The sequence below is a fragment of the Callithrix jacchus genome, chromosome 3 (assembly GCF_049354715.1).
Source record: "Callithrix jacchus isolate 240 chromosome 3, calJac240_pri, whole genome shotgun sequence".
NCBI classification, from domain to species: domain Eukaryota; kingdom Metazoa; phylum Chordata; class Mammalia; order Primates; family Cebidae; genus Callithrix; species Callithrix jacchus.
Window position 1 is genome coordinate 8692479 of NC_133504.1, and position 12305 is coordinate 8704783.

At 37.9% G+C, this 12305-nt stretch overlaps 1 protein-coding gene across 38 annotated transcripts in view; it reads right to left on the reverse strand.

The window, feature by feature from the left end:
- The window catches only part of TENM3 (teneurin transmembrane protein 3), a 651969-nt gene that overhangs the window by 107341 nt on the left and 532323 nt on the right, over positions 1 to 12305 (reverse strand). For all 38 annotated transcript variants that reach the window (XM_035292578.3, XM_078366209.1, XM_078366208.1 and 35 more), the window contains one exon: positions 7190 to 7375. In XM_035292578.3, coding sequence (XP_035148469.1) covers positions 7190 to 7375 — 186 coding nt within the window. The remainder of the gene's footprint in view (positions 1 to 7189; positions 7376 to 12305) is intronic.

The following is a 12305-nucleotide window of genomic DNA, read 5'->3' on the forward strand; positions in this document are numbered from 1 at the left end:
CAACCTGGAGACAGAGCAAGACTCCATCTCAAAAAAAAAAAAGAAGTGATTTCATATCTCATGATCATATCCCATTAAATCTAAACTAAATGTACCCCCAGATCAAATTCTCCTTATTGAAATTCTCAAAATGCCCACAGCCACCCCAATGCCACCCTGCAAGAGAAAAAGTATGATGGAAAGGAAGCTGGAGTGTGAAGAGACAGAAGTCAACTGATTTGCAAGTTTTATATTAACATACAATACCTGAACCCATGGGAGTCCCCTTGTGGGATCTGAAGAGGGCCGGTGCAAGTGAAGGACCTTGACATTCAAGCTTTACCAGCTTCACAGTAAACCCGTCTCTGGCCAGGCCAGGGACCCTGGTAGTTTGGTGCAGGGTTGCCTTTCGTCACCACTACTAACCACCGGGTGATGTGAAGCCAAATGCCTCCCACAAACAGTCATTCGTGGGTGTAATGTGGTGCCCTGTATCTGCTGTTACCGGAAATTATAAACGAAATGTGTCTAAAAATCTAAAAAGATATTTTTAGAACTACATATTGTTTTATTTTGGATATGATGTTCAATTTGGGATACATTACAGAAGTTCCAAAGAACACTGAGTTTTGTAATTTAAGTGAAGCATTTATCAGAGTGGTCTTTTTTTTTTTTTTTTAAATTGTCACCTGCTTTTTAACTTAACAATTAAAACACTATTCTTTTACCATTATCTGAGATAAGAATGAGAACACCAAGCCTAAGCTTGTGCATATCAGTAAAAGTTTTGATCTTTCTTTCTCTCCACCCCATATTATTTCCGAAATACCTCCCCAGCCGTGTGCATTTCATTTTCAATTTCTAATTTTCAGCATCCCAAAGCCCAAGAGCAACCCTGGCGTTTGACAGAGGATGCTGAGTACTGCATGTATAAGTTTTGTCTGAGCAAACAAAGCATGCCTTTGTGATCATTAATGATCTTGTTTCCCAATGTACTAAGCATTAGAATAAAAACAAATAGCTGGTCTTCTGTAGTTTAAAGGAATTAGGATTTCCCCTAGGCCAAATTTCCATTTGAATTGCCTAAAGGTGCATGAAAATCAATGTAGCTCAATACACGACTCTGCGTTTGAGACACTACTAGCAGAAAAATGCCACAATCTTCTCTATCCTTCATCATGATTTTAAAAAACAACCCTCGGCCAGGTACAGTGGCTCATGCTTATAATCCCAATAGCCCAGCACCTTGGGAGGCCCAGGTGGGAGAAGTGCGAGACCAGCCTCCCTGGGCAACATGAAAAAACCCCTTTTCTACAAAATACAAAAAATTAGCCAGATGTGATGGCATACACCTGTGGTCCCAGCTATTCGGGAGGCTAAGGTGGGAGAATCACCTGGGCTCAGGAGGCAGAGGTTGCAGTGAGCCGTGACTGAACCACTGCGGTCCAGCCTGGACAACAGAGTGAGGCCCTGTCTCAATAATAAATAAATAAAAATATAAAAAAACCAAAATCAACTCTCAAACCCCTAATCCAAACATAGAAATTTCTTGTTAAACAGTAGCCATTAAGTGACTAGATTAGATTTTATAATAATAAAATTGAAATGTCATTCATTCTTAAAGTAAATTTTCTGGACAGGAGTCTTGTTTTACTGCTCTTGTTTTTGAAGGTTGGCACGCAAAACATTTTCTGGGTTGTAGTTTGTCTAACTTATTCTTCATAACAGAATTAAAACTTGAATTTATTCAACATTATTTGCTAAATACTTTACGTTCTAGCATTCCGTTTAATTCCAATAATCCCATGAAGTACATAATATTTACATTTCACATAGAACAGGTTAAATTACTTGCCCAAGGTCACTCAAAGGTACAGCAAGAACTTGAATTCCCGAAGCTCTTAAACATTATAGTATTCTGCATCAAAATCTCATATAAGTACTATTATAGTCATTTTACATTTGGGAAAAATCCCAACTGAGGCTAAGAACAGTTAAGATACAAGTTACAGGCCGGGTGCAGTGGCTCACACCTGTAACACCAGCACTTTGAGAGGCCAAAGTGGGTGGATTGCCTGAGGTCAGGAGTTTGAGACCAGCCTGGCCAACATAGTGAAACCCCATCTCTACTAAAAAAAAATACAAAATTAGCTGGGTATGGTGGTGGGCGTCTGCAATACCAGCTGTTTGAGAGGCAGAGGAAGGAGAATCACTTGAACCCAGGAGGCTGAGGTTGCAGTGATCTGAGATCACTCCTTTGCACTCTAGCCTGGGTGAAAAAATGAGACTCCATCTCAAAATAAAAAAAGAAAAGAAAACAAAAGACACAAGTTAATAGTGAACAAATTGTAAAACTGACTTAAAAACATATTTTACTTTAAATGTCAAAGCCCATACCTTTCTTATTATGTTACATAGACTTTTCTAATAAATAGTTCTCAGTAAGTATCACAGAAGAGATGTTCAATAATTGCTTAATGGACAAATAAATGAATTAATAAATAAAAAGTAACTGAGGCATGCAACGTAGAGCATCCTACAAAACGAACCCCAAGTGACCTGAAAAAGTGAAGGTGGTTTCTTGTTGTGTTTCAATGCCATAGGAAAAACAAAACAAAAGTTAAATGACATAGAGATTAAAAAGGAAACCCCATGTTCAAATCTAGTAATTTTCCAAATAAAGCAGAAATTATCAATAGTGAAAAAATTCTAGAACTGGAAGAGACCTTGAGGTGTTCTTCAAATGGGGCTACAGCCCAAGAGACTTGATCTTTTGGGATAATAGATGGAAATAAGTTTAAAAAAAATGAAACTCCCATTCTAAAAATACTCAAGTTAACAAAAACAACTGACAAAACCGACCAGTGTTTCACAGCTAAGTAATCATGGCATTAAGCTTTATCAATACTATGATGACTTAGAAAGTTCAAAAATTTCTTGAGTAGCATGTTCCAGGACTTAAAAATGCTTTCCGACCCGAGATTCTTCGTTATATCTAACAAGCATTTATACCATATAAACCCATATTCTCCGTTTCTATCTCTTGGATAAATGGAAAATGCCAATCAGCCTCCAGAAGACAGCGTGCCTGTCTACAGAGAGCTGAGCCTTTTCCTTCACAACAACCTTCCACAGTAGATAACAATCAAATACAGTGTTCAATCATTCCCCTCTGTGGTCTCAATCTCATCTACAGCTTCCAATTCTCTGAGATACAAATGGATGACTTCTGGGGCAAATCTCTTCAACAAATACTAAAAAGAATGGTTCATCTGAAAGTGATAGGTTAGCCAAAATCAAAATTCGGTATTTAGGATTTATCATTACCCAGGTTATTTACTTACTATTACACTTAAAAGTTATTGATTCTGCCTATAACCATCTGATCAGCAGAGCCTACCACTGCATTTGAATTGCCTCTGTGGCCAACTAGCTGCACCCACAGGTCAGTACCACAGGAGTTTTCCCTTTTTTTCTAAGCAAGAAGCAGCCTAATTTCTCTGACCTACCTCAACTCTCACATTACAGAACGATTTCAGCTTTTTTTACAGAGATAGCCATATAATATTCTAATTATGTCAACTATTACTTAAAAAACTCTTCATTATATTTAATACATTTTTAACTTGTCTCTGAATCCTCTAAATATTTTTACTTCTTTCCTACCTCATGAAAACCCATAGCAGGACATGAGTATAATCCTTTGCAGCTTCTATGGAATGGCCGCATATAAGAGAGAGTATTACTGTAGTAGGGCATCTACATCAGTGCTATTACTATTATAGCATTTTAGCGGTAAGTCCTGGTGCTCGTTTGATGTGGCTTAATCATGTAACTTCTCTATTTCTTTACTTATAAAAGGGTCCAATAATCATGAAGGCTTTCTGGGGAGGAAAGGAGAAATATCTATTTTAATCACAATATTGCTAAAAGTAGATTTCTCCTGGATTCATTTTCCATCTGCATGCATCACATATCAGAGGAAAACCCAAGAAAGGAGGACTTGGGACGATGAGCCTGCAGATGAATATCCCTAATTTGCTGAACGCATGATTCAGGATGAGAGGAAAATATGAATATTCTAACAAAAGTATCAGAATGGAATCCTTTCAGGTAGATAGGGCATTCTATTTTACTATCAAAACGCCTGTGCTTTTATGAAAGCATGGCGAGTTTACGAAGACAGTAAGATGACTAATGAAGGACATGCTTTGCCTTCTAGTGGGAACTTTTGTTTGCTTCTGTTTACTTTCTCCTCCATTTTTCTTTCAATTAGCCTCCCTGTTTGGTATTCAATGAGATGGCACATCATACGGAGAAAGAAAAAAATCTTGCTGATTTATGAGCATTCTTTCATGAAGTGGCAGCTTCTTTCAGCTAGATGCATAAAGGTTAAAATTAAGAGGAAATGCACAGAAAAGAAACCATCCCAAGTGAGAAAACACAGCAAAGTTTCCTGGGTATTTAATTGTGGCTCACGAATGGCCACTTAGGGCCCTAACTAGGAAAGTATGGTGGGCATATATACACAGGTAGTAAGCAGAAACGGGAAAGACAATTGGATCTTTGTATGGCTAAATACAAAATAACTCATCTTATTAGTATAAAAGAACAGAAAATGCTTTAAAGGTTCTCTACATCTTTTAAAAGTTTCACAGCCAAGATTTATTTTTAAATGAAGCAGGTCCTTTATTTCCCATACAGTTATTCATGTGGAGTATAAAAGCAACAGAATAAATAAAAGTAATAGCAAATGAAACTGACAGGGTTTATTAAATTATAACACAAAGAACCACCTCTAACCCAAATCCTGTTTGTTCCTAAACAACTAGAAATGTGTTCAAGAACAGCTCGTCTGTAGGGAACTATTAGCACTGTAAAAATACCAAGGTCACTGAAGACGACACTAAATGATTTGTTGAGTAACTATTGGTTGGTGAGTTAAATCTGCCTCTGGATAACTTTCGGCACACTTCCTGGTTCTTCACAGCTACCCACATGTGTTTGTTGTACTTCCCAAGATACATACAGCCACGTCATAATTTCTCTCTCTCAGCTAGACTCAATTCACTTCTTTTGATTGGGTATCGGTCGGTGGGGTCACAAAGAACGAGGGAATATGATCAGAGGTGTATTTTTCCTTTCCTGCCTCTAGTATACAGTCATTCTGGGACCTGGGGCATGGAGCTATTTGGTTATAGAGGTATTGCACTGTCCCTTGTATGGCCACAAAAGGATACACAAATCCTGCTCAACTTTTTTCTGCCTTAATACAGTTCTCATGAACAACCTGCTGCCACTGCCCTACAAAGCCTCTCTTTGGGAGGGGAAAGCCACATCAGTGGGGACGAGCCCTGTGTAAGGCTATGAGTGTGGACACCTGTGGTTGATTTCAGCAGAAATGGTACATGTTTCCCAGCTGTAGGCAGGAAGCTCCAATTCAACAAGTGAAACCCCAAGGATATGGAAGTAAGAGCTAACAGCGGGCGTCATCTGCAGGATTTTGGTGGGCTAGCCCTTGGCTAGCATCTGGAAATTCGGATGTTCCCTATACTGATAATGATAAGGTTATTTTGTCCACACCTACCCTTCTTAGGAGAGTTGGAATTTCCGCGGTTGTGGCAGATAGAGGATACCTCCTAGAGCAGCCCCAATAAAAACCTTAGACTCTAAGTCCAATCTTTAGGCTTCCCTGGGCCAACTGGAAGAATAAAAATCATCTTGGACCACATGTAAAATACATTAACACTAACAATAGTGGATGAGCTAAAAAAAATTGCAAAAATCCACCTCACAATGTTTTAAGAAAGTTTATGCATTTGTTTTGGGCCTCATTCAAAGCTGTCCACAGGCCACAGGTTGGACAAGCATGCTCCATGTCCCGAACACGCTTCCCTGGACAGAAATGCTACATACATGTTGAGTCATTTCGCTGCTAGGGAAAGGAACATGCTACACGTGACCTCCCCCAGTGGGAGAGAAAAAAGATAGGAAGCCTGGGCATGGATTTCTGCAGACTCTGCCAGATGTGTCTTTTTTCCTTCTGGTCATGATAAATTACAGCCATGATACAACTACCGCTGGGTCTTGAGTTCTTACAGATCGCCCGCGTGGGGGTGTGGTGAGACCCTTGAAACAGATGTCAAGGACGTCAGGATCAGAATAAACCTTACACGAGGTTTATAAAGACACACTTGTGACAATTTATAAGACGTATGTGATTTCAATTTTCCCATGACAAAGTTTCTGGCTAACCAATTCCTGTGAGCAAAAAAGTGAACTACATAATACTTACAGATACACTGGAAGAGGAAATCTTTAAAAGCTACTGACACTCCCCACACAGATTTATCAAATTTCACCCTAAGGATGTAAAACAATGTGGAGAAAGACTATACCACAAATTCTGAAATTTTGGATGTGCTGTGCCATTTATAGTTAATATTGTGTACTTTCACTGAAGTGATACAGAAATTTATTACTTACTTTTGTTGTGTTTTTAAAACTGGACACTTTTAGTGACAAATGCTAAAAGCAAAGACACTGAGTATCTTGAGTACTTTTGTATCTATGCTAAATATTGCTTATGTACTCACATTTTGATCTGAAACGTCTGTTTTATTTAACCTACAGATGTTCACAAATGTCATCATATATGAAAAAGTGAAAACCATACAAGAGTAGTGAGATTTGTGCATTTTATTCTACTTTATTTCTCATGGTACTACAAAATGAAGTCATAAAAAATCAAACCTCTTTTGTAGAGACTCAAAATATGGACAAGCCTAAGCTGTGTGATTCTGGAAACTATAGAGGCCAACAAGGCCATATATTTTTAAAAATTTAGTCTTTTTTTTCTAAAGTGCAAAAATTAAGAAATGCAATGACACTAGGGAACATCAAGAAGTAATATTCAATAAAACTTCACTTATAATCAAATCATTCAGTCTGTTTTATGTGAGTCCATTTTTGTGACCATCACAAAAACCAATGAATAAAAAGTTTAGACCTCATTCTTGTGACAGCTGTTCTAAAAAGAACTGAATTACCAATATAAAATGACAACCATATTTAAAACACAATTTCGTGTTAAGAAAGACAAGTGAAATATAATGTAAAGACTACGCTTTTTCCAAGTTGAAAACAGCTGAATCGGGGCTCTTCTGTGGGAGGAAGGGGTCAGACACAGACAGACGTGTAGGGAGCCTACCGATAGTGCAGTGCTCTCCGTTCCATCCCTGGCTGCATTCACACTTGCCATCCTTGCAGGTCCCGTGCTCGGCACAGCGGGGGTGGCAGGCTCTCTGATTACACGCTGGGCCCGTCCAGCCTTCTTCGCAGCGACACGTCCCCCCCATGCAAACACCATGTGAGCCGCAGTCCACAGAACATATTTCTGTGTGGGAAGAAGAGGAGGCAGAGCAGGAGAGGCGAGTCGCGGGAGGGGGAAGGGGAATTCATAAGCAGCGCTCCATCTTCCACTCAAGTTTGTTCAAGTGAAACCCAAAATCCCCAAAAATAAATCAAAAGTGTTTGTATGCTAAGTAAATTTTAGCATTGACTACTAGGAATTATCAGTGGTAGAACTCCACTCCTTTATTCATCATTTAATGTTACCTGCTGCTATAATCTTGCATAAAATACACATGACAGTTGTTAGAAACAATCTCTTTACATATATTTTATATAGAAAACATTACATATATAGAGCTAAGTCATATTTATACATACCTATCACCAAGAAAACACACCCCCACCCCCAAATTAATGAAATATTTCAGCATCTAAGCATCTCAGGCCTCAAGCAGGACTTGGGTTTCATACACAAAGCAAGTATATGAAAAGGGGTTATTTCTAATGCCACATTTAAATGTTTTGAATATTCAGAAACTTTCACTAAGAGGAAGCTACTTTAGTAAGTAAATTAGATTGCTTCTGACACAGACATGCAAGTAAAAAGAAACTGTTTTGCCTATTCAGTAAACGTGCACTGTGGACAGATACAAATTTCTTAGTCCATAGTACAAAACCAGTTTAGTAATGCATATAATTGACTCTCCTTTGAAAAACAAGGTTTTGATACTCCTAGAATTACTGAAAAGAGCACACACAAGTGACCAAATGGCTTCAAATGCTGTAATAGCAGGTCTTTAAAAAGAATCAGGTGTCTAAGAAACGAATTTTAAGCTTTCTTAAAAGCTTTGTTTAATTCGTTCCAATTGAGACACAGGGAGAGGGAGAGGTAAAAGAAACTTGGAAGGTTATTTTATTTTTATTCCTTACATATAAGGTTAAAGTTAGCTATAGTTTTTTTGCCCTAAAATTCTAAGACTATTGATTAGCTTTGGTTTTCTTGCAAAAATAAAGTACTGAACAATAAAAACCTGAAATCATTTCTAACAAATAGAAAACGTACTAAACCATTTTAAAAATTAAAAAATAGGCCGGGCGCAGTGGCTCACGCCTATAATCCCAGCACTTTGGGAAGCCGAGGCAGGTGGATCACGAGGTCAAGAGATCGAGACCATCCTGGTCAACAAGGTGAAACCTCATCTCTACTAAAAATACAAAAATTAGCTGGGCATGGTTGTGCACGCCTGTAGTCCCAGCTACTCAGGAGGCTGAGGCAGGAGAATTGCTTGAACCCAGAAGGTGGAGGTTGCGGTGAGCCGAGATCATGCCATTGCACTCCAGTCTGGGTAACAACAGCGCGAAACTCCATCTCAAAAAAAAAAAAAAAATTAAAAAACAGTAACTATTTATGTAGTCACATGTTCTGTTTCCCTATTCATTTCCCAAATAACATTTTTCAGACACGTAATTCTCTATCTCACAGGCTAACTTTAAACACCATATCAAGGCACTATGAGAATTGTAATATTTCTTCTAAACAACACCCAGGACTGTTAACTGAAAGATGGTAGCACAGGGGTTTTTTCAGGCAACATTTTTGATCTCCTTTGAATTAAAATTTTGATTAAGAGATCCAAGATAGTTGATTAACTTCAGAGCAACATAACATCAACCCAGCCCCAGAAGCGAGAGGTTTCTTTCTGAGGCACCCTTTTTATTCAATCTAATCAATTTTTCATTAGGGTGAAGGTGTTTATCAGCATTTAGCACACTAGCTTTGAGCAAGGTGCGTCAATCTTTGTAATGAACTTATTAATTAGAGTTAATTTAATTGAAGTGGAATTGAAGGGCTAATTAATGGACAAACTGCTGATGAAGATAGAGGAAAGCTCCGTTGCTTTCAAACCTATAAACTTTCAGATGGAACTAATTCATTTCTTCTCTTTTAGCAGCTTAACCAAATGTTTCTTCGGGTGTCAAGTCTACTCTCTTACTGAATTTATATATCTGAAGGTCATTTCCACAACAAAAGAGGGAGTGGGCAAAGTGTTTTCCTTTAGGATTCACTTAGAAATTCAGAATCACACTGCTTGTAAACGTTAAGCCACAAAGGTAAATTAACAATGCTTTTATAAGCTTTAAATGAGAACTGTACAACAACGAGACACATTTGGGGCGCACAAGACCAGATATTTTCGCAGCGTGATTGGAAGCACATATGAGATCTTTACTATTAACCCTAATAAGTTTTCTGTTGTTCTGCAGCTAATGGCAAAGTTTAATAAAGATTTTTTTCCTATACTTATTATAATTACTTCCTTCAAAAAAAGAGTATTGCATTCATTACGCTACTCTATTTATTGAGAGTTGAATACATGTGAAGTTGCTTTTTTGCACTGAGGATATCAAGATGAATAGGATAAAGATCTCTGCTCACTATGACTAACAGTCATTTAGTATACAGGTAAAATTAGACTTCAACTACCAAAATCATTACAGCAGCATACAAAAATTCAGTCTAAATATGTAAAATAATGATATGTGATTTTGGCAGCCAATTTAATCTTTAACCTTTATATATGTATTTTCCAATTCATAGCAATATCATTTTATGAAGAGGGCTGAATTAACTTTTGAGTTATATAGTATCAGTTACAAACTACCCTTTATAAAATAATTCAGGTAATATACTATAATAACTTTATATGAAAAAAGGAGCTATTGTGCTTGTTCCTTTCCGACTTGGTTAATTGTAGGAAGCAAACCTGAATGACAGTATTTCAAGTATTATTCTACAGCTAGTCTTACTCTGCCTGTTTTATTGATGGAGGCATAAGAGATCTGAACCAAAGAGCTTTACTGTAGAAGTAATTATCTCTATAATATTTAATTGGATATTTTTTGTGGAAAGGTTTTTTTTAGTATAGGTTAAAAACTCAGCAGAAAACACTAAATGCTTATTTTATATGTAAATTATATGTAATTACAAAATATATTTTACGAATAGAGGACAAAACAAGTTAACGTGTTATTTAAAATCATACCACTCACTCATGCCGGATAAGTGTTGGTTGGTGGTAATATCCCTAAAACTCTTTAGTGAGATATTCAAGGCTCTTTCTAATCCAGACCCCAATTTGTGTTTTTACTCTTATTTATTCTATGCATGTTATTTGCTCTAGCAGATGTGAATTTTCTCACCAAAGTTTCTGGTTCATGAAATTATCCAGAGGTGTATGGGCCAAAAGATGAGGGACAATGAATAAAATAGAAAGGAAGGGAAGAAGAGGAGGAGAAGGAAGGAATGAAGGAAGGAAGGAAGGAAGGAAGGGAGGGAGGGAGGGAGGGAGGGAGGGAGGGAGGGAGGGAAGAGAGATAAGAGAGGAAGAGAATGAGGAGGAAAACTCATCTCATACAAGAATCAGAATGGGAGGGAGAAAGAATGAAAACTTGTCTCTAACTAGCGTATGTGTTCAAAATGAAATTTTCATCAATATTATAAATTATCCGATAGGAAACATTTGTTAGTCTGGGCTTCCAGGATTCAATCTACGGTAGGTAGAGTAGCAGATAAATCTGTTCATACTGATATGGACTCACAGGGCAGCAGAGATGTTACCTAAGTTTCTCAAAAGGCCAGGAAAGAGCAATTTGTAAAAATTAACAGTCTTTTTTCTTCTTGCTAAATATAAACATGTGATTTAGCGTCTTAGCACAAGATTTCATGTAGTCTTATGCCATTAGAATGTACTAATAGAGAAAATAATTTGCATTTCATAAATGTCACATTTGGGGAACCATATCCAATCACTACTTTTATGTGGAAGCTCCTCTGAATTGATGAGCAATTCGGGATGACAAACTACGATCAGCCTTTAGAATCCCTCCACCACAGTAGCTACTATTACCACCCTCCGCTATGTCTAGTAACGGTTAACACTTACTGGGCATTACCGTGTAAGGCACTCTGCTAAGTGCTTTTCACATGCTAACTCCCTTAAACCTTGCCTCAACTGTATAAAGTAGTCCTGTAATTACCTCCATCTTATATATATAAAGAAACAGAGGCACAGAGATATTACATGACTTGCACAACATCATATTGCGAGTGAATGGCCAGTCCAAAATTTGAACCCAGGCAGTGCAGTGTCTGAGTTCAGGTTCTCAGCCACTTACTGTTAAACAGGCTTAGAGAAGGACGCAATCAGTGTGGGCAGCAGACTAGACAGACCGCATCGCTGAATCCAAGCCTTATGTTTAATCTGAGCAGGATGTTTTTATTCACTCAACACTGCTAGTAAAATCCATTTTCCTTCTCATTTCTTCTCCTTGTCTGTCCTCCTCTGTCATCTTCCTCCTCTCTTCCTTGCTTCTCATTTTTCTTTTTTTGTTGTTGTTGAAAATTGTGTAATTTTGCTGAGTTTGAGTATCCAAGCAGAATTCAGCCGGTTTTCTATTTCTCACTTCTCTTCCATCGGCTCCCCTACGTCCTGCCTCTTCAATCAGCCTCTCCCTTTCCCAACTTTCTGCTTCATTCACAGCCATTTACATTAGCACCAATTTTCCTTGCTTCACACTTACAGCTCTTCTCAACACGCTTCTCTATTGTGTTTTTTCAGCACTGTCTGCTTTTCCTTTCAAATGTCCCTCAGATTTGTCTACTTCATTTCTACTGACTCCCAACAAATTCATGCTCTTACCACATCAGGCTTGTGGGAAGGCCCTCCAGCCTGTCTCCTCGCCATCAAAGTCTCACAATTCATGCTCTCTGACTCATTAGCTACAGGACAGTTTTCCAAAAACGATACTCTCATTGTCTTAGTGGGCAAATTATTGCTATTGGCAAATCTTCCATTGCCTAAAGCTATCATTTCTAAACCGTACCCACCATAATTGGGCCCAACCCAATTTTTTGCCTCCAAATACTCTTCTTTTTCACTGTCCCTTGAATATAATGATATTTCTCACAATCG